At 38.1% G+C, this 20,781-nt stretch overlaps 1 protein-coding gene across 1 annotated transcript in view; it reads right to left on the reverse strand.

Annotated features, from left to right (window-relative positions):
* ATP6V0D2 (ATPase H+ transporting V0 subunit d2) overlaps positions 1 to 20,781 on the reverse strand; it is a 42,233-nt gene continuing 21,452 nt past the window's right edge. The window contains exons 3-8 of the mRNA XM_077876376.1: positions 13,290 to 13,468; positions 12,018 to 12,097; positions 10,317 to 10,394; positions 3,423 to 3,599; positions 2,193 to 2,270; positions 1 to 491 (exon numbers count right to left, since the gene is read on the reverse strand). Of these exons, the coding sequence (XP_077732502.1) occupies positions 330 to 491; positions 2,193 to 2,270; positions 3,423 to 3,599; positions 10,317 to 10,394; positions 12,018 to 12,097; positions 13,290 to 13,468 (754 nt within the window). The 3' untranslated portion in view covers positions 1 to 329. The remainder of the gene's footprint in view (positions 492 to 2,192; positions 2,271 to 3,422; positions 3,600 to 10,316; positions 10,395 to 12,017; positions 12,098 to 13,289; positions 13,469 to 20,781) is intronic.

Raw genomic sequence — 20,781 nt, forward strand, 5'->3', positions numbered from 1 at the left:
TGGGAAAGCAAAAGTAAAACATTTTAATTAGATCTGATTGTTAATACAACCAAACAAGAATAGGAAAAGTACCATACAGTTAGTTAGAATTAATGTCTAAAGTCTGGTAAAGAGGAAGACATAAATGTGGAAACAAAATTTAAGGCTACTGGAAAAAAAAAAAAAACCACTTTGTTGGTTTACTATATTTCTGGTGGGTCTGCAGCTTGTGAAGGTGTAGTGTGAATTATTTTTGTGTAACCCAGATAATTGTAACACAATTCTTTTTATTTTCCTCAGAACCTCTTCTTCATATTGAAGATTTTCTACATTTGAGGCCCCACAATGAGTTATAAAATTGGAATGTAGCTGTTAATTTTAGTTCGATGTCTTTGTGAAATGCATTCTGCTATCCATACGATATTTCTCATTTCTTGTTCCTTCAGCTTTGTGTATGCGTAAAACACACCATAGTGGAATTGCCTGTTGAATGCCAGCACATTCATTTGTACCTGAGGAAGGAAAAGAAAAAAAAAAAACAAAAAAACTGACCGTCACTTATTGGGAACATACTACATTTTTGAAATAATATTAAATTGCAGACTGGCTTGCGCTTGTATAGTGATTATTTGTATTTAAATAGGCAATGTCCAAATTTGGTCAAATAAAAGAAAGCGGTGACAACTCATCAAGTTCTAAAGGGAACTTTAGAGTCATTCTACAGATAGACCATAGTAGTTTTAAAAGTAAGTTTATAAAAATATAAAGAAATAAAATAAAGGAGGTTTATAGAATCACAAGACAAACTCCAAATCTTCTCAGCACTGCTAGTGAAAAGATTCCTGGGAAAATCTTGGTGTTTGTATGTGAATGTAAGTGCGGAACTTTGTAGTAATACACAGAGTTGGTTTCTAGCTAGTGGGCACATCTCATTTAGGTAGACTATTCATTCTTGGCCACAACTTTGAAAATTCTAAAAAGTTTGTAGGCTGCCTAACTCTCCTCCAGGGCAATGCCACAGGCCTCTGGAATTTGGAATGAGTGACATTTTGAGCTTTCTTAGGATACTCTACAGCAACTTGACATATGGTTGATTTTTTTTTTTTTTCTGCAGAAGGTATATCAGTAAAAGAAAATTAAAAAAAATCATTCAACTGGGGTAAAGTCTGAACAATGGAACAATTCTTTTATTCTTTTCCATTTTGAAAAAAGTATGAGAGGTACTGAGTCCCTCATGCAGCTCTGAAAACGTCAAGCTAAATATTCAGGAAGTGGAGGTCCTTGCTTTCAGGAACAGATACTTCTTTTTCCTGCCAAGGGCAGCTTTCTTAACAGCCTTCTTTGAAGCAGTTGTGCAATAGTGTGGAATTTTAAAAACATCCCTAATATATGGGAATAACTTGCATTGTTTTTACTCTTTTTGTGACAGGCAGTAGAGAGCTGTTGGAAAATATTTAGAGTAGGACTTACAGGAAGGGGCCCAAACTGCTTTCCGGAGTCAGTCCTACCCTAAAATTTGGATAGATTTCAGGGTTCTCTGTCAATCAATTGAAGGGGAAGGGCCAGTGGTTTTAGAGAAATGAATAGAATATATTAGAAAAATTCTCTAGATTTGAGATACCTTATCTGGTATCCCCATCCACCTCAAAAAAAAAAAGCCCTTTTGTTGAATACTTTGGTAGCCCAGGAATTCACTATAAATGGAATAAGTACTCTTCTGCTTTTTAAGGAAAGAGAATAGTCTAGATGCTCCAGATGGATTTCCATACAAATAATTCCTAAGTGAGATAATTGTATTCCTAAATTATAATTGTAGACAAAGGCTTCTTAAGGAAGGGATGGATTAGAGAGTGAGAGAGGCACCTAATAGAGCATACACCTTGAAGATAGTCAATATATGATCATGAGAATGTCCTAGTTCTGATTCTTCAGTTAACTATGGAATAGCTGCATTCTTTCCAGAGCTTCACTATATGTACTATGGGTTTCTGGGTAGGACAATTCAGCAGAAAGCCATCATATGTGAACCCTGGGCCTCCAAGGCAGAGATATTAATACCCATTTGTTTGTCAAATTCTGTGCTTAATTACTGGAACTGATCAACTGTAAAAAGAAGCCCCCCAAAAGAAACCCCAAAGTAAGAAAACATCTAAAACCTAGAGCAAGAGAAAAAAAACATATATAAGCTAATAACATTTCCATGTATATCATACCTCACGCTCATAAAACACATCCTCCAATGTCTTTCCTCCATTGCCATCACCCACAGCCTCAAACAAAGGCTTGTATACCTAAAAAACAGAGACTATTTTTAAACAAATTCTCATTTCTTATAAACATAAAGATATTTTCCTAGCAATACAGAAATGATGTGTCTGTTCTTTAAAAAAACCTGTCCAAAAAGACTGAATGTTTTTTGTAGGCTCTTGGTCTCCTAAAAAAAATACCCAAAAATCCAGATAAAAGAGTACGGATGGATTTCTAGTCTAGTAGCTTATTCAGGCTTACAGGGCAAGAGGCAAAAGCAATTCTACTCTCAATGTACATTGTATGAGCTAATTTCTACATTAGGTTCTTAGGGCTAGTTGGGCACCTTACTGAGGATAAATGGATGCTCATGGCTTAAGCAGCATGGGTTTATGGGCTCTTTGAAATGACAGTTGGTAAAATTCATATGGAATTTCAAGTATGGAAGAGGTGGAAATTGAGAAGCTCAAAATTTAATATTATGCTAAAAATAGCCTCTTGTGATGACATGAGCTACTGCAAAGGTTTATGCAGATTTCTGATTTCTCTTTCCCCGAAGACTTCAGAAACCCATAAGAAAAGGTAAGAGTGTCACTTCAGTTCTGAAAAAGTTACCTGGAAGGCATATGTTACCATAAATCAGGAGGAATGGAATCAGGGGATGAGCTGAGAAGCTGCAGGCTCTTCAGAGAGCATTTGGATGTGGAATAAGGGAAGGACACAGTAGCCCTCCTTCCATTCCTTATTTCTGGCCACTGATTAAAGGGAATGGTAGAAACCAATATGTTCATATTCTCTCTTGTATTTCAAGTAGACATTCTGTACCTAAGCCGGTTTACCCAATGCGCACTTGAAAAGACTGCTGGGCCAGGCTATTTTATATAACTTTGCCATGAGCTCACATATCCAGAACACTGCACCAGTTCCTTGGGGAACTTGCTTTATCAAGCACTTCAAAAGACGTGCTCAGATGACTGTCCCTTGGAGATTTAAACAAGTACTTGCTTGGCAGGAACGTCCAAAAAAAAAAAAAAAAAAGAAAGAGAGAGAGAGAGAGACAGTTCTAGAATGACATTGCTTTCTACCTTACAAACCTAACTGTTTTAGAGAAGACATGTAAATTTGATGTGTGAACTTCTAAAGTCCATGTGATGAAGTAACGTGAGATGTTCAGGGCCCCTGGTCTAGTCACGTACTCCATAATGGTCTGCTACTCTTCTCATCTGATCAAAGTCTTCTGCTTGAGCCAACAGGCGCAATCCTTCAGGATAGAGCTTGCCACAGGTCGGGTAGAGGGTCTCCCGGTCATCCTTGCTCAGTTCGGTGCCAAAGGAGTTGAGAGTGATGATAAAAGCCCGTCTGTCAGCCTCAAACTGAATTGGCAAGACATAAAATCAGTGAAATCTAACCATGTACTAAATGCTATGAACAGAACATTTATAAGTAGACGAATTCATTTCCAGAGCGATTTGCTTTCCTTTCCGGATTTATGTCTAATTATAATATAAACATGTGTTATTAATGTTCCCTTAGCCTCTTCTTATAATGGAGTAACTTTGTTTGCCAGAGAAGGATCACACAGTGATAATGGCCCATGACTCTTGAAACCCCACTAAACTTCAGTTCCCAGGCACTCTGGGAACTCATGTGACTCTGTCACGTAGGTCCCTAGAGTCTCAAATGTCTCTTCCATAAAAATGGGAATAATACCTACTTGTCGGGGTCTGTTCAGGGATAGGACGAGATAATGTAAGCGGAAGTGCCTGTCAGGGTGTTCAGAATACAGAGTGCATGTCATAGATGTTAAACATCTCTTTCTGGTTATTGATGTTGGTCTGATTTCTTCTACATAATGAGATTTCATACTACTTGCCATTTGTTTGTACTTTGATGGTTGGGGTTTTCTTCTTGAAAGTCCCAGATTGGATATCAATAAATCTAACCCTGTAGCTCAGGATTATATGGCTCAGGACAAATTATCTTGCTTTGAGGACTGTTTCCTCACTTGTAAGATCATAGAGCTTGATCTCATGATCTTTCAAGTGGGTCACATATACTCACGTCCTGTCTTTGTGCTGAGTACCACTAGGCACTGGAGCAAACAGCTCCACGCCAGACCTATTTCCTCTAACCACTCAGTTTTTCTGGAAATTTCTTACTATTCCTTTGGTCTCCATATATATTCTGTCTCTTGGTTCTTCTCCTATCTTTTCTGCTCATTCCTTCTCAGTCTGTCCTTCATGGGATCCTCTCTGCCTTTCGTAGGAGTTTGTCACAGTGTCCTTGAGCTGAGAAACTCTTCTCTATATACCTGATACACCCTGCACTTACATTATTTTCAAATCTGGAAATTTTTTTTTTCCTACACTGTAAAATCTGAGGGAAATCGTGCCATTCTTGTTTTTATTTTTTAATATCTAGTACCTGACATGTAGGAAGATACATAACTGTTTTCTGAATCCAACAGAATGGCCTGTGATTCTACTATTGGAGAATGTTTTTCAATATTCTCTAATATTCTCTACAACGTTGCTACTCAAGGTGTGTTTCAAAGGTCAGTAGCTTTGATGTAACCCAGAAGCTTATTAGAAATGCAGAGTCTCCCAGTGCCTGGGTGGTTCAGTTCATTAAGTGTCCTACTCTTGGTTTCGCCTCAGGTCATGAAAAAAAAAGAAATGCAGAGTTTCAGGCCATAGCCCCGCCCTACTAAACCAGGGCTTGCATTTTAACAGGATTCCAAGATTATTTGTACACACACAATAGCTAAAATAAACTGCTCTGCGATATCCTTTGAGCAGCTTACTTTTGACTAATTAACAAATCCAGACTTGCCACAGATTTTACTGGAACTCTTGTTAGAACAGGTGTTTCCTATCAGGAGGGTGAGAGTTAGTTCCTTCTGATCCTTTTGATTGATCTCATGGAAAGTATGGGTGACCCAGAAGTCCGGAGTGGCCTCATTTGGAAACAAAGGCAGCTGCCTCTGGCTACTGAACGTAACCAGTACTGTCAGGAATTTTAGACTTTCCAGGGACAGAAGAAATGCAAGAGGGAGATTTCCTGGTGATCAGAAACCTTGAAATGAAAATTAGAGTGGGGGAGCAATAATAGAGTTAATTGTCCCACATGCCCTTTTATGTGTTTTCTAGCTCTAAAATGTTTTATTTTTTTCACTGCCCCCACTCCGCCCAGTTTTATTGAGAAATAATTGACATACATTGCTCTATAAGATGTTAGGATTTTCAGGAGAGAAGCAGGGTGGAATCAGCAGCATCACAGATATACCGGGCAGCAGAGGCCGTTCTGGAGGAGGATGATGCATGAAGTTATAAAGCATGATATTTTGGAGGAATGGTCAAGGCTCAAGACTAGGAAAATATATGAAGAAGTAGGCTGGACAGGTAGCTGTGAAGAGCACAGGACAGGCTTCACAGGCCATGCCAGGAGAGGACTTTGATACAATCAGGGATCTGAACATCCCCACACAACAGGTTATCTGAACACTCCAACTTCTTGTTCTTGTAAATACTTCTTCCTTTTGCCTACGTGTGTACTTCATTCCAGAACTCTCCATGTTGATATCTTACCTGCATTGGAGGCTCCATTAAATGCTTTTTTTTTTTTTTTTACAAGTAGCCCCTCTATTTCTTCCCTAGTTGAATATGATTTCCTTTGATTCCCTACTATACCTTAATTTCCCTTTTATTATAATCGTGTGTCTTAGTACTTTTTTCTAGTCTAGATGTTCTTTGTGTATGAGTATGTCTATTTATTTATTTATTTATTTATTTATTTATGAAAGACACAATGAGAGAGAGAGAGAGAGAGAGGCAGAGACATAGGCTAAGGGAGAAGCAGGCTCCCTGCAAGGAGCCCAATGTGGGACTCGATCCCGGATCCAGGGATCACGTCCTGGGTCAAAGGCAGACGCTCGACTTCTGAGCCACCCAGGCATCCCGAGTATGTCTATTCTTAGTGAAAACAGTTATACGGGGAGCTTGGGTGGCTCAGTCTCAAGTGTCTGCCTTCGGCTCAGGTCATGATCCAGGGTCCTGGGATCAAGCCTGGAGTTCGGCTCCCTAGCCTGCTTCTCCCTCTCCCTCTGCCACTCCCCTGCTTGTGCTCATGGTCTTGCTCTCTCTCTCTGTCAAATAAATAAAATCTTAATTAAAAAAAAAAGAACTATAATCTTGAAATTGTGTAAAGGGCTATATTTTGTTTGACCCCCAGGCAGACAGTTTGACATAACAACTGATTATGGAAGATAGTGAATGGGGTGGTATTAGATTTCACTTAAGCTCCCTCTATCATTTATAGAGGGTTGGCATCCTGTGTGGCACAGATGATGCCAAATGTCCCATGTCCTTTCCCTCTTCCTTACACTCATTCATTTTAAAACCATGACTTATTTTTGGGTGTTGTTGCAAAAGGTAATAGTGTACTGTTGACTTACTCAAAATCATTATCAGTTGCACATGATAGAATTGGGCTGATTAGGTCACACATTCTTGCTGGTTCATTATTAGAGGAAAGGAATACCTTGTGGGGGCAGTGTGTGGAGGGGTCAATGGCAGTGCAAGAGAGTGGAGTGAACTGGAATAGAGTCCAGGCTTGCTAGTCAGGAAGATAAAACAACTGTATTCTGTGCTTGTTTTCACTGTTTTTTTTTTTAAATTTTTATTTATTTATGATAGTCACAGAGAGAGAGAGACAGAGAGACAGAGACACAGGCAGAGGGAGAAGCAGGCTCCATGCACTGGGAGCCCGACGTGGGATTCGATCCCGGGTCTCCAGGATCGCGCCCTGGGCCAAAGGCAGGCGCCAAACCGCTGCGCCACCCAGGGATCCCTGTTTTCACTGTTTGATTAAACATATAGATTGTCAGAGGAGCAAAGACAAAACAAATAATACAAGGCATAAAAGCAAACAGTACGCTGCAGTGAACATAAGTCAATTTCTTTTTATTTCCTTATAAAGTCCCAATCTTGTAATTACGTCAAATTTTTGCATGCAAGGCCAGGTCAATGCTCTCTTTTACCATATTAAGTCTTTTGAAGTCAATTGAGATTAAATAAGAACATATATGGAAGAACTTTATGACTGCAAGTGCTCTGTTGCACAAATAAAATGGGGGGGTAATTACATGGTCTGATATATTTACATAAACTTGACAAATCTCTTCTGATCATATCATTAGAATCATTATAATTGCATGCTATGTGTAACTAATACCTCTATATAATGTATAAAGATAATGAAATGGACTTTTATCTTTAACACAGCTTGAATAAAATCTAATCTAATGTGGTAATATCATGGGCATAGGAAAGGGATAATGGGAACACTGGATATATAGCAGTTTGAGCAAACCCTTAGAGTGATAAGGATTCTTTTAATACTATGCTGTCCTTTCTCATTACTGAAGATTACAGATATAATTCTTACCTATTTCTGATTTTTATAGCACACACAATATGATCTTGCTTATAAATTAGCATTTACTTTTTAAAAAAATCTTATTTTTTTGAGAGAGCACAAGCAGGAGCAGCAGCAGAAGGAAAGGGAGGAGAAGGCTCCCTGCTGAGCAAGGAGCCCAAGGCGGGGCTCCATCCCAGGACCCCGGGATCATAACCTGAGCACAAGGTAGACACTTACCCGATTGAGACACCCAGGTGCCCTGAATTAGAACTTGCTTTTGCGAACGGCGAATTTAATGTAGAAGTAATATTGTGGATAAACATTGAGGATCTGGAGCTAGGCTATGTGGGTTCAAATTCTGACATAACCCCTTCTTAGCTGTGTGTCATCAGGTAAGTTACTAGACTCCTTTGTGCCCCAGTTGCCTGTTCTGAAAAATAGATACTAATCTCCCATGTTGTTGTGCTGGTTTTTTATTTTCACTGTGCTGTTTTGAAGTCCAAGTGAATTTAAGTATATAAGCACTTAGGATAGTATCTGGCACATAATAAATGTTAACTATTAATAGTGTCATTGTAGATCTTTTGTAAGGTTATGAGCTTTGCCATAGCTCTTATTTCACATATTTTGTGGGTATAAAGCACACAAGCCATTTCTAAACCACAGGAATTATGCCAGTAGAAATCACACTTTCGAGCCATAGATAATGTGGCTTCTTATAGTGTGGCTAGTAGTTAAAAATTTATGAGAAGGAAGGAGAGGGCTTCATAGGGCCAGCAGGTTACTTATGTTATGTGATCAGAATGAAAGAGACCAGCTCACTTTCTGACGTTTACTATACCATAAAAAATGTTATTTATTTATCAATGCCTACTTCCTGTGTAATAAAGCAAAAATGGTTTTTTTTAGAGTTTTCCAGTGATAAATTTTTACTTCAAGGACTGCTTTTGCTTGAAGAGTTAACAAAGGATAGCAAAGTGTCTTTAATTGTACAATTTTAATGATCAGATGTTTTGAGGGGAACTAATTTTATCATATGCAGTTTCAGAACATTAAAATATGTGCATATAAAAAAGGCTAGGAAAGAATGAAAATAAAATAAAATAAATAAAATAAAATAAAATATATGCATATGAAGTTATCCAGGTTTTTTGTTTTCCTTTTTGCCAAAAGGGCAGTTCTTTTCAGGCTTTTCTTGAAATCAGAAGTCATTGAATTATTTAATCTACCTACCAATGAAGTCACCGTGACAGTCTAATGTTTAAAGATATTCTTTAGACAAAACTTCGTATCACAGGACAAAGCAAAGGGCTTTTCTGTCTAGAATGGTATCTGCCCCTGCCCCCTTTTTAAATTCAAGTTGAAGCCAGCAAAAGAGATCTATATGAAACACAATACAAACTATGCCCAGGATGTCCCTAGGTTCTTCTGAACTCTGGCCTAATCTCTGAGATCGACATGTGCAAGCAAGAGGATCTCTGAGCACAGATGAAATCTGTGATGATAAAGAGGAATTAAAAAGATTACAGCATCATTTAGACAGGTAGAAAGCAGTAGTGGCATTTGATATATAACTAAGTAAGCATGCCAACTGTGAATCATCTCACCCAAAGTCTTCCTACCCAGAGATGGAATGCTCAAGGACTGTTTTGTTTTAGTGTCCTTTATTTTGGGATTATATTAGGAACAAGGCCCATAGTGGACTTTGGTTCCATGTTGTGAGAATTCCCAACTTGCCCCATGTTCCTTGTTGGATGGAAGTTGGGTTATTATTACAAGTACTCATAGTCTACCAATTGCTCATCGTATACCAAATTTTTAACTAATTATACTGTACTTTGTTCATATTATATCAAAATGAATCATGACCAAAATTTTATTTATTTATTTATTCATTTATTTTTAAAGATTTTATTTATTTATTCACGAGAGACAGAGAGACAGAGAGACAGAGAAACAGAGAGAGTGGCAGAGACACAGGCAGAGGGAACCCAACATGGGACCCGATCCCTGGTCCCCAGGATCAGGCCCTGGGCTGAAGGCTGCGCTAAACCACTGAGCCACCCAGGCCACCCAGCATTGTTCTTTTCGAATTCCAAAATAACTCTTTTATGTAGGAAACTTGGAAAATATCACTCTTAACTGAAGGCATCAAATGATATGTATGATTAAATATGTTTTGGTTATTTTTAGATAAAGGAGCTTTTCTCCTGCTATCTTTCTCTCTCAAACAAATAAATATTTTATTTAGACAGGTAGAAAGCAGTAGTGGCATAAAATATAAATAATTATATTATTTATAATAAATATAAAAATATATAAGTAATATAATATAATAATATAATATAAAATAAATTTTATTATAATAAATAATATAAAATAAATATTTTATTTATTTGTGTGAGAGAGACACAGAGCATGAGCAGGGAAGAAGGGGAGAAGGAAATGGAGAAGCAGGCTCCCTGCTAAGCAAGGAGCCTGACTCAGAGCTTGATTCCAGGACCGCAGGATCATGACCTGAGACAAAGGCAGACACTTAAACCACTGAACCACCCAGGCACCCAGCTCCTAGATAAAGGAGCTTCTAACTTAAAGAAATAAAAGTAAGATTATATAAATGAGAAGTATGTAAGCACGTTATTTGACATAAAGAAATTGAAAGACTTTCTTACCTCAAGAATGGGACACATGATTTCTGCAGTGACATCACCATGATTCTTACAAAATTTATAGAATGCCTCGAGGTAAGACTTAAAAAGAAGAAAGATCATAAAACAATAAAATGAAGATATTTTCCTTTGGAAATTTCTAGATCAGCTCTTCATGGCTTATTAAATACTTTAATGGTGGTTGAATTACTTGTCCCGTAGGGCAATATTTTATTAAAAATTTGATACAAACTTTTGCATTGAAGCATGTTGCACAGGTTTAAAAAAGAACAAAATTGTACTTATCATACCTTATGATTCCTTAACAAGCAAGTGCTTTTTGCAAGCACTCTTTGCATGGTTCTTGTGTTTATTTCACATGATTAATTTTTGATATTCTAATAAAAGTGCCAAACTCTTTCATGAACTCAACAAATAATTCTAGATTTGTTCCTGTGCTGACATTTAATTTCTCTTGGTGCCCCGGAGACATGTTTGGGATGGCTTTGAATGCAGAGGACATACTGGGAAGGCAGAGCTTGGGCTGAACAATTGGAATGATTGTGTTTGAATGTCAACTCAGTTACTTACTAGCTAAGTGACTTCTCATCTGAGAAATGAGGATAGCACATAGTTTTGCTGGCTGGATTAAGTGAACTAATGCCTATAATTTGCTTAGAAAGGTGCCTTCTGTTAGCTATACCTCAAGGATGCCTCCTCTAAGTCCATACATCTCTTTATAAAAAGGAAAATTGCCTGCAACACAGTGCTCTTGGAAGGACCATACTTTTAGCATAAATATTTATATATACACATATGGCATGACACTATATTCTCCATATATACAGTATACAGTATGTATTCCTTCAGTTACTCAGTGAGAGTATCAAAGATGCTATGGTTGTATGAGTGAAAATGGGCAGATTTTGCTCAGCCCCCAGGACACAGAGCTACTCAAATGGTGGTGGCATAGTACAGATAGCTGGCCAGGTTATGCAAGATGAAATTTAAGGACAGGGATAGATACTACGTAACACAAGGATCATTATGTATACTGGTTGGTTTTTATTTTTAAATTTTTTTTAAGTTCTTGTTTTTAAGTAATTTCTATACCCAACACAGTTCTCGAAATTACAACCCCGAGATCAAGAGTTCCATGCTCTACTGACTGAACCAGCCAGGCAGTGTTTTAAAAATGGATATGGTTCACCTTATTCATCTGTCCACCCACCATCCATCTATCCAGTTGCAACCTTTTTTGTCCCAGGCACACCAAGGCAAGGAGCTAGAAATGCAGAGAAGAATGAGAAGTGTAACTTCCTCTTAAGGATCTTGCTGCTTCAGGGGAAGCGGACACATATGTATTGAACTAGAAGACTAGGACTGTAAAAGCTGTATTCCAAGTATGCCAACCTTCATAATTGTAGGAGTTGGCTAATGGGCAAAGTAACTTTTTTTTTAATTTTTATTTTTTAAAAGATTTTACTTATTTATTCATGAGAGACACAGAGATAGAGAGGCAGAGACATAGGCAGAGGGAGAAGCAGACTCCCTGAGAGGAGCTTGATGTAGGACTTGATCCTAGGACCCCAGGATCATGACCTGAACCAAAGGCTCAACCACTGAGCCCCCCAGGTTTCCCCAAAGTAACTTTTAACAAAGGACTCTGGTTAGGATGTATTATGTAATAAAGAAAAAAAACATAATGGTTTGGGAAATACTTACTTTGTACAATTTATTGCGCAGTAATTCAATATTCAGTTCATCAAGGGTATTTTCAGACATACAGTCTTGAAAGAATGGAGCTGAAAGCAGAAATTATCACATAAAATAAATAAATGAAAAGCATGATTATAAACTGTAGAAAAGATTTCCTGAACACGTCGCCCTGTGCTCACTCCTGACTAGAGCATTAGAGTGGCAATCCACAGACTGGATAATGACAGAAAGAGTGATTATTTATTGAGCATTTACTGTGTGCAAGCTGTTCACTAAACATTGCTTATATTTCAACTTACTTGATCCTCACAACACCTTGGAACTGTTCACTTTATGGCTTCCTTTTTGAAGACCCTCTACCCCTCATCTAATTGTAGTATTTGTCATTTGCAACCCTACTATGTGCTAAGCATTGAGTTGTACTCAAACTGTGTCTTATTTAGTTTTCAAAGCTCTGTTATACTAAGATGCCATTATTTTTCAAATGAGGAAACTGAGGGGAACTGCACTGGCTCAAGTCACCAGGCTGAGCCTGGAATCAAACATCCATGATTATAAACTTACCCTCTTCCTACCATGCTCCCTTAGCATCACACATTTAATGATGACACAATTTGTTTTTTCTTTTTAAAATTTCTGCTTTCAACGGCAACTATTTTGACATATGATCAACTGCGAATTGCTATGAATTGCTACTACCCAGGTTTCCTGACAATAACGTGGATAAAACTATTCCATTAGCATTTTGAATGCTAGAACTATTATCGGTGCTAAATTATTATGGAATTAGCATTTATTTCATCATTGCTCCAGGTCATTTGACAGGCACCCCTGAGTGTCTCAGAAAAATGGCATTCCTACACTTCCTAAACCAAAATGCTGTCCATATGCAGCCTTATTTAGATAGAAGTTTAAAACAAAAGGATAAGAAATTAATCATATAAAACTGAGCTAGAAAATTAATTTTTTGAAAAATTACAAGTTCTATCATTTATTTACTATGATCTGTACAATGTACCAAGGTTTGGAGGTTGAGAGATGAGCTCCAGCTCCTACCTGGCTACAAATGGTTCTTATGTGACTCTGGGAAGTTTACTTTCATTTGTTGTCATCTGAAAAATGAGGGAGCTGGACTAGATTTCTTAATGTGTCTTCTGCACCTAGGAAGCTGTATAGTATGATGTTGTATCCATGGGGAAAACTATGAATTAAATGTACATTTTCTGATGACTATGATAACAAGCACAGGGAGCTATATGATTGCTTATGCTTTCATACCTAATGGTGTTTCAACCAGAACAGCATTAAAGAGATCAGAAGGTGTCTCCGCAATGTTGACAGCTTCCATTTCTGTGAAACGGCCCAATGGGTGGCACTTGACCAGAATTTCTTTCACCGATTTTTTTTGCAAGGCACCATTCATCAGTAGAATCACATTGTCTATCATGTAACTGCACCTGATTTAGAAGAAGTCTCAATCATTAGGAAATCAACTGTATGAGAATAAGAAGCATACCACAAGTGAAAAAAAGTATGTATAGTTCAGGCACATACACTCTTTCATTAAGGAAATATATGAGTCTTCTTTTAAACTCTGGGATTTGAGAGATGTGAATGGAGTAAAATGTCTCTCTGGGGACATCATAGTTTGAAAATCAATGTTGTAATAACTAGGCTGTAACCTTGGCTGGTGGGATAGGCAGAAGATGACCCCTACATTGTAACTGTCAAATGCCGTAAGGTGAGGATGAGTATGAAGTTGTGTGGTTTCTCAGAATGGACTATGGACTTCAAAAGTTGAGAAACACAGAGCTGGAGCATTTCATGCAATCTTCAAAACTGACTTTTTAAACCTATAATAAAGCTCATCATTGATTCAACATTTAAAATATTTTAAAATAAATATTTATTAAATTTAATATTAAAATATTTACTATTTAATTTATTAAAAAATTAAAATATTCTCTATTCTTTTCCTGCTATGAGCCCAAGTAGTGGACTTCCTAGCAGTTTCCCCCCTCCCCAGGTCCCCAAGAGTCCATAGGTCCATATTATATGTGATTATGTTGCACCCAGGATAGTCCAAGCAATGAGGCTGAAAAGTAAAAGAAACAATCCCTTACTTCACAGAGAATGTAGTTTGAGGGAGAAACTGGACAAAGAATCCATTACAACATAATGTAATGAAGCACCGATGCTAGGCAAATTATAAGATGGTGTGGGGATTCCGAGCTGGGCACCAAAGCAAAGATCGGACTTCCTAGGGGAGTGATATTCAGGCTGAAACTTGCAGAATGAGTAGTAGCTGTTCAGGCAAAGTGGTGGGAAATTGAGGGAAAGAAGGCTTCAAGGCAGAAAGAAGAGCATGCAAAAAGCCCCAGACAAGAGAATACAAGGAATTTTCTGCCAGAGACTGGGCCATGGAGGTGGGGCCCAGGCTAAGCATGCAGGGTTCTGATGGGCAAAATGAGTAATTTGGGCCTGGAGGGTGATGGAAGATATTAGATGCCTTTAAACAGAAAGGCGTGTTACAATCTATGTAGAATAATGATTAAAACAGAAGGAGTAAACAAACAGTGAGGTGCTCTACAGAAGTTTCTTTTTTTTTTAAAGATTTTATTTATTCATGAGAGACACAGAGAGAGAGGCAGAGACACAGGCAGAGGGAGAAGCAGGCTCCCTGTGGGGAGCCTGATGTGGGATGTGATCCCAGGACCAGGACCACAACCTGAGCCAAAGGCAAGCGCTCAACCACTGAGTCACCCAGGTGCCTCTACAGAAGTTATTATTATTATTTAATGAGGATAACAACTCTGTGATGACAATAAATACTGCTTTTATCTCCAGCGGGGCACACAATAACACAGCTAACAAATGAGAGAGCTGAGAAACTCAAGCAGTCTGCCTCTGGAATCTTTCTCTTCGCCTTTATACTATGATGTGTTTAGCTGTCAAGGATGATACATAGGTTTCTAGGTTTAACAGATTGTGAAACCCAAATTTATTGAGATGAGAGCATTGGAAAAAGAGCGGGTTGTCATGGGAGCAGATGCTTGAGACAGGATGAGTTTTGATGCCTGGGAAATATCTAAGAAGAGATGTTAAGTAGGCTTCAGAAGTCTGAGTCCAGAGGACAGCCAGGACCAGACATCTGGGGGGTCTAAAGGGGAAAGTTAATGGTGGAAGCAGAAGTCTTGGGGAATGGTTGGGATCACATTCTAGAGTGCACATAGAGAGTTCTGCCCTGAGAACCCTGGGTTAACCTCACCATTTGAGGACCTTGATGGAACCTGAGAAGGAATGACAAGATAATAGGAAGAAAACCAGGGGAGATAATTGTAGAAGTTCTAGGAAGAAGCGGTCAGAGCATCAAAGGCCACAAGAAAGTCAAGGTAGACAATGAAGTGTCCATAGGATGCAGTAACTAACAGGCCATCTGACAACAGTGAAAACACTTCCAGTGGAGTTTAGTGGAGGAGAAAGGGGAGACGGTGGCAGAAACATGATCTCATGTTTAAAGTGAGAGGGAAGTAAGGAAGTTTAAAAAGAAAAACAGAGTTCAAGCTACAAGCTGACCTTAAAAGAAAGGGAAGACAGTTCTATGGAGACCCAGGGGCCAAGGAGCTTTGGACTTCAGTTTTTTTTTTTTTTTTCAAATGGGAGAGAAGAGAACATGCTCCAGAGCTGAGAGGAAAGAGGGAGCCAGGAAGGTGAGGTTTTGGATCAAGGAGAGCGAAGAGGCAGCCAACTGAAGAGCTGAGGTCCTTCAGGTCTGACTGTGATGGGACTAACTGCTCCACAATTCAGGCTTGAAAAATAACTGGATAAAAATTAGCCCAGCCAGTTAGAAGCCATTATCACTAGAGCCTGGCTGCATGGGTCACAGACTTCGTTTGCAAGAGAACATATCCAGCAGGAAGAGAGTCTCCTTCATTGTGGAGCTTCTACAATTTACTTCAATAAAAGTTCTATCTGAAGAAGTTGAGAAGCAGGCAATTATCCCCTTTTAAAAGGCACATGACTCTAAAGTTTCTTCACCTCCCAAACAGCAGTACCAAATTTAGACATTATAGAATTTTAGACTCCTTTTTATCTCTTGAAAATGATATTAAAATGGAAGTGCTTATTTAACTGTCCCTTTATGGCTCAAAAGCTATTACCTGAGAGGGGAATTGCTAGCACTTAATAATCCTTAGCAGGCTCCAGACATTTAATTGTTCCCCACAGCACCTCGGCAATGTAAAAGCATATGAGCTGCCAACACTCCCAACTCGCAGAAGACTGTTAAGACTAAACGTTGACGGGCAACCAATGTCAATGCTGTGAGGAGTTAGCCCACATGGAACACTCAAGCCTATGTCTCTGCAGTGTGTGCATGTGGGTGTGCACATGCATACATGTGTACGTGTATGTATTGAGTTAAAAATTCTTTTTAGGGGTGCCTGGCTGGCTTAGTCGGTGTGGCAGGAGACTGATCTTGGGGTCATAAGTATGAGCCCATGTTAAGGGTAGAGTTTACTAAAAAAGAAAAGAAAAATTAAACCTTTTTTTTTTTTTTTTTTTTTTTACTATTAGTCTAGACTCTAAATTGTAAAGAGCAAGGACTATAACAACTGGATTCTGTTTTATTTCAACCCACTGTTTAAACGGCCTTGTTTCTACAATGGAGCAGTAACACCAGTTCTCATAGTGTTGTTCAGGAAATGAAATGAAAACCCAGGACAGCCCATGGCAGGAGGCCGAAGGGAGGGGTCTTTTTCCTGCCCCCTTCCTCATCCCCATCACACATATGCACTAGGTATATAATTATCATTGACTATCTTGGGTGCCAAGGGAATGATGTGCCCAGAAAACAGGTTACTTTCTCCAGGCTATAATCTTTATAGATCCTCAGGGCCACACATATAGTAGTTAGGAATAAAATCACTGCTGATATTGCTTGAGTAATTTTTGAGCTTAAAGACACTGGGGTATTCATCTAGTTCAAAGTCCTTATGTTTTAGATAATTGCATTCACATGTAGTGACAGAGCCAGGATGAGTTGGGTTAATTTTTCTCTTACTAGTGGCCTAGACAAACATTTTCATTTAATAGCCCCTTCTAAACATTTTATTCTATAACTCTAATATTGGCACCTGTGAAAATCACTTCAGTCACCTAGAATTTTGAGTGAATAACTCAATTAAAAAATTAGGTTGTAAAAATTATAGTTTTTAAAATGCTAGCCTTCTTTGAGGTTTTTTCTGTCAGGTATTACGTGCGTGTTCTTATTCAAGCCTCATGATTCAAGGCTCTAAGGACCATTATTATCATCACTATTTATTTAAATACCTTGACCGAGGTCACCCTGCTAGAAAGAGGCAGAGTTGGCACCCCAAAGCCAGAAGTCTTGCTCCGATTAGATTCAGAAAAAAAACAAAAACAAAACAAAAAAACAGCTCAAGGCAGATGATATTTTAATATTTCCTTTTGGTCTTAGTGCTATTCTTTCCCTTTTTGTTCCCAAACTTATTTAAGGATCTTGAAGCTAACTAAAACACATTTCTTGTATGCTAACTATCAAATTCTAAGCTGATACAACAGTTGCAGAGGTCAATTAGAGCCCTCACTGGTGAGTTAGAGGCATGATTCTTCAGCTCTAGTCAAAATCTCTCTGCCCAGCCTCAGATCCACTCTTTTACTTCCTTTTTGTGGCTATCACTGCCTGGTTTTCTCATACAACTCAGGCCCATGATCTGAAAGCCTGAATGTCTCCAGTATTTCTCCTTCTTCTGTAATCTCTATCTCTATCAGCAACATCACCACTTTCATTCCTAAAATCCTGTCATTCCTAAAAATCTGTCAATGGCTTCCTTTGGCCTCTGGAATAAAGCACATATTTCTCACCGTTGTATACAAAGCTTTTGATTACCTGGCTTCTGGTTACTTCTCCAGCTATGGATGTGAATAATATCATTTTTAAAAAAAGTATGCATTTTAGACAAGTGAATAGAACAGACCCCCTAAAAGCTCTTAAAAGGCAGGAAGAGACTTTGCAAGTTCGACTGAGGTAGGGCCAGGATGGAAAAAGGAGCACAAAGAGAAAGTGTCATCACAGAATGCATGGGACGAAGACATCGACAACTAAATACCATAGCAAGTTGTGAAAGGGCAGAAAATATATCCGTTAGACCTAGCAATTAGAGTGGGGGGGTACAATGGGGTAGGAAACTTTTTTAAAAAAGAAGTTTAGCATCAAGGTGTGGAAAAGGGTAGAGAATATCACCATCTTCATACAGTCGTTGTGTAAACTGACTCAAATCATACAACATTTTGTCAATTGTTAAATTGTCGCAGTAGAAGGACATCAAGCTTTGAAACAGAGAAACCTAATTCTTTTTTTTTAAAAATTATTTTATTTATTTATTCATGAGAGACACAGAGAGAGAGAGGCAGAGACACAGGCAGAGGGAGAAGCAGGCTCCCCGCAGGGAGCCCGATGTGGGACTCGATCCAAGGACCCTGGGGTCACGACCTGAGCCAAAGGGAGACACTCAACTGCTGAGCCACCCAGGCGTCCTGAGAAACCTAATTCTAAACCCAACTGTGTTACCTAAAAACCAGTTTAACAAGAGCTCCATTTCCTGTGGCTTAACATGGAAATATTTCTTCAACTTTCAATGTTTGGCATTTGGATTAGTAACACATATGAGAGCACTAGTAGAGGGCCTCAGATAAAGAAGGCGTGTGCAATCGTACACTCTTAGAAAAAGATAATAAACCAGACTTTGGAAGAAGGGGAACAGGAAATTATAAGCTACATAATCTTTGATATAAAAAATGTACAGTGTTTAAATTCTTGTATTTTCCAAGATTTCTACACCTCTGTAGTTTTACACCAAGTTCTAGCCAATAGAACCTTTTCTAAATTTACCCATTGCTCTTAGAAGCTAAGAGGCTATCAACTCTTTTGTGGTCTAGAGACAAGGAATTGAATGGTAGTCATGTGGAAGACCGGATCATCCACAAGACCATAAATTATGTTACTTGCTAGGATATTAAATATTAAATCTGACTTATACTTATTTTAGAAAACCTGTTACCATCCTGTTCCGTACATGAACTTTGTGTGGCCATTACTTCATGATGTTTCCTTTAAGATAGCTGGACTTCAAATAGTTTAATGTTTATCTCTTTGGGAATGTAATCCTTAATCTCAAACTATGTCTGTTAACTAGTTGTCATAAATGATAACTTTTTTTTATATATTAAAAGGCCTGAGTCCCTTTGTTTGATGGAGGCTCTTCAAGACTCAGTCTGAACTTCCCCATTGGGTGCGTCTGTATGTCTGGATAGTAGATAACTTGGTGAACTTGGCGATTACAACAGATTCATTATCTGAAAGCATTATGACTTGGATTTGGCTTTATCACAAGACCATATCCTGAGATCAGGACTTGATTGCTATGGGTTCCTATAGCAAGAGGCAACCAAGAGGCTGGGTCAGCATCCTTTCATCTGCAACACATAATATATAGCATTCTTGATACCAACAATTCTGTTTTAGGTGACCAGAACTGTGATATGTTTGCTAGGCCACACTTGTACAGAAGGAAAATACAGGGACAGGGACATGAAATACATAATCAATACAAAAACAATACGTAATTGTTCATGGAAAGGATTGGGCTATGCGTGAAATAGACTTGGTGTATTGGTGTATGCTAAGTTATTTCATTCCTCATGAAAGGAGCTGATCCACCCTTGACAGGCCCAACAGTATTTATTGTGACGAACAATACAGCCATGTTGGAAGTGTTTTCCAAAGTATTAATTTTCAAATGAAAATTTTCCCTGATCACATTGGTAAACATTTCTGTTACTACAGATTTATTTAATCCAATGCTAACTCCATTATCCTCACATGGGCAGTTCTGCTATTTAGTCTGACTTGCTAAATAGACTGTTGAGATTTAGAATATCCCCTATAAACATCTGCTGCCTCTTGAAATTTGGCTTTTTTGGGTAGCATTTCTTACTTCCCTAAAGTTTCCCTTTTTTAAATAGAAGAAGTGAAAATTAAAATAATTTTTAAAAGCAATTAATTTTGCTGTCATGCTCATTTTTCCTTCTCACAAAATAAAATACTGAAAGAAGTCAGCATTGCCTATAATAGCATGTTTTAGAACAAGAAAGCTGATCACTATGCATTTCCCAAAACTTTGGTAGCTCTGGAATCTTTAGAAAACTCTTTTCTCAATATTGTACTTCTCTACAATATTGATTTAACCCATCTATTTGGATTTAAAAATTCCTCAAACTTGTTTATCCTTTTCCAGTGTCTTTGTTTCTATTACTCTCTAGATGTATAAAACCTTCCTTCCCCACCAATTGCTAGAAATGGAATCCTTCCCATCTTTTAATGGTCATATTCAAATATCACATTTTTCATTAAGCTTTTAAAATATCTCCAGCTAGAAGTGATATCTTTTTTTTGTCTAAGTTTTGCATTTATATTTATCCTGGGGTGAAATTAATTATCAATGTATACTGGCAGTATTGATGGTGAACATGAATAGTTAGCTCATTCATTCACCAATATTTATTGCATATTTGAGGAAATAAGACCTGGACTCAAATATTAATTCTGCCTTTATTCAACTGTGTGCTTTTAGGTAAGTCATTTTGCATATTCATTTCAAACGTAGTTATTTACAGATAATTCCTACCAATCTTTATTATTTTTTGTGGCCTTCTAGAAGCCTAACCATACGTGTACAGAATAGGAACA

Source organism: Canis aureus, chromosome 28 (assembly GCF_053574225.1).
Source record: "Canis aureus isolate CA01 chromosome 28, VMU_Caureus_v.1.0, whole genome shotgun sequence".
NCBI classification, from domain to species: Eukaryota; Metazoa; Chordata; class Mammalia; order Carnivora; family Canidae; genus Canis; species Canis aureus.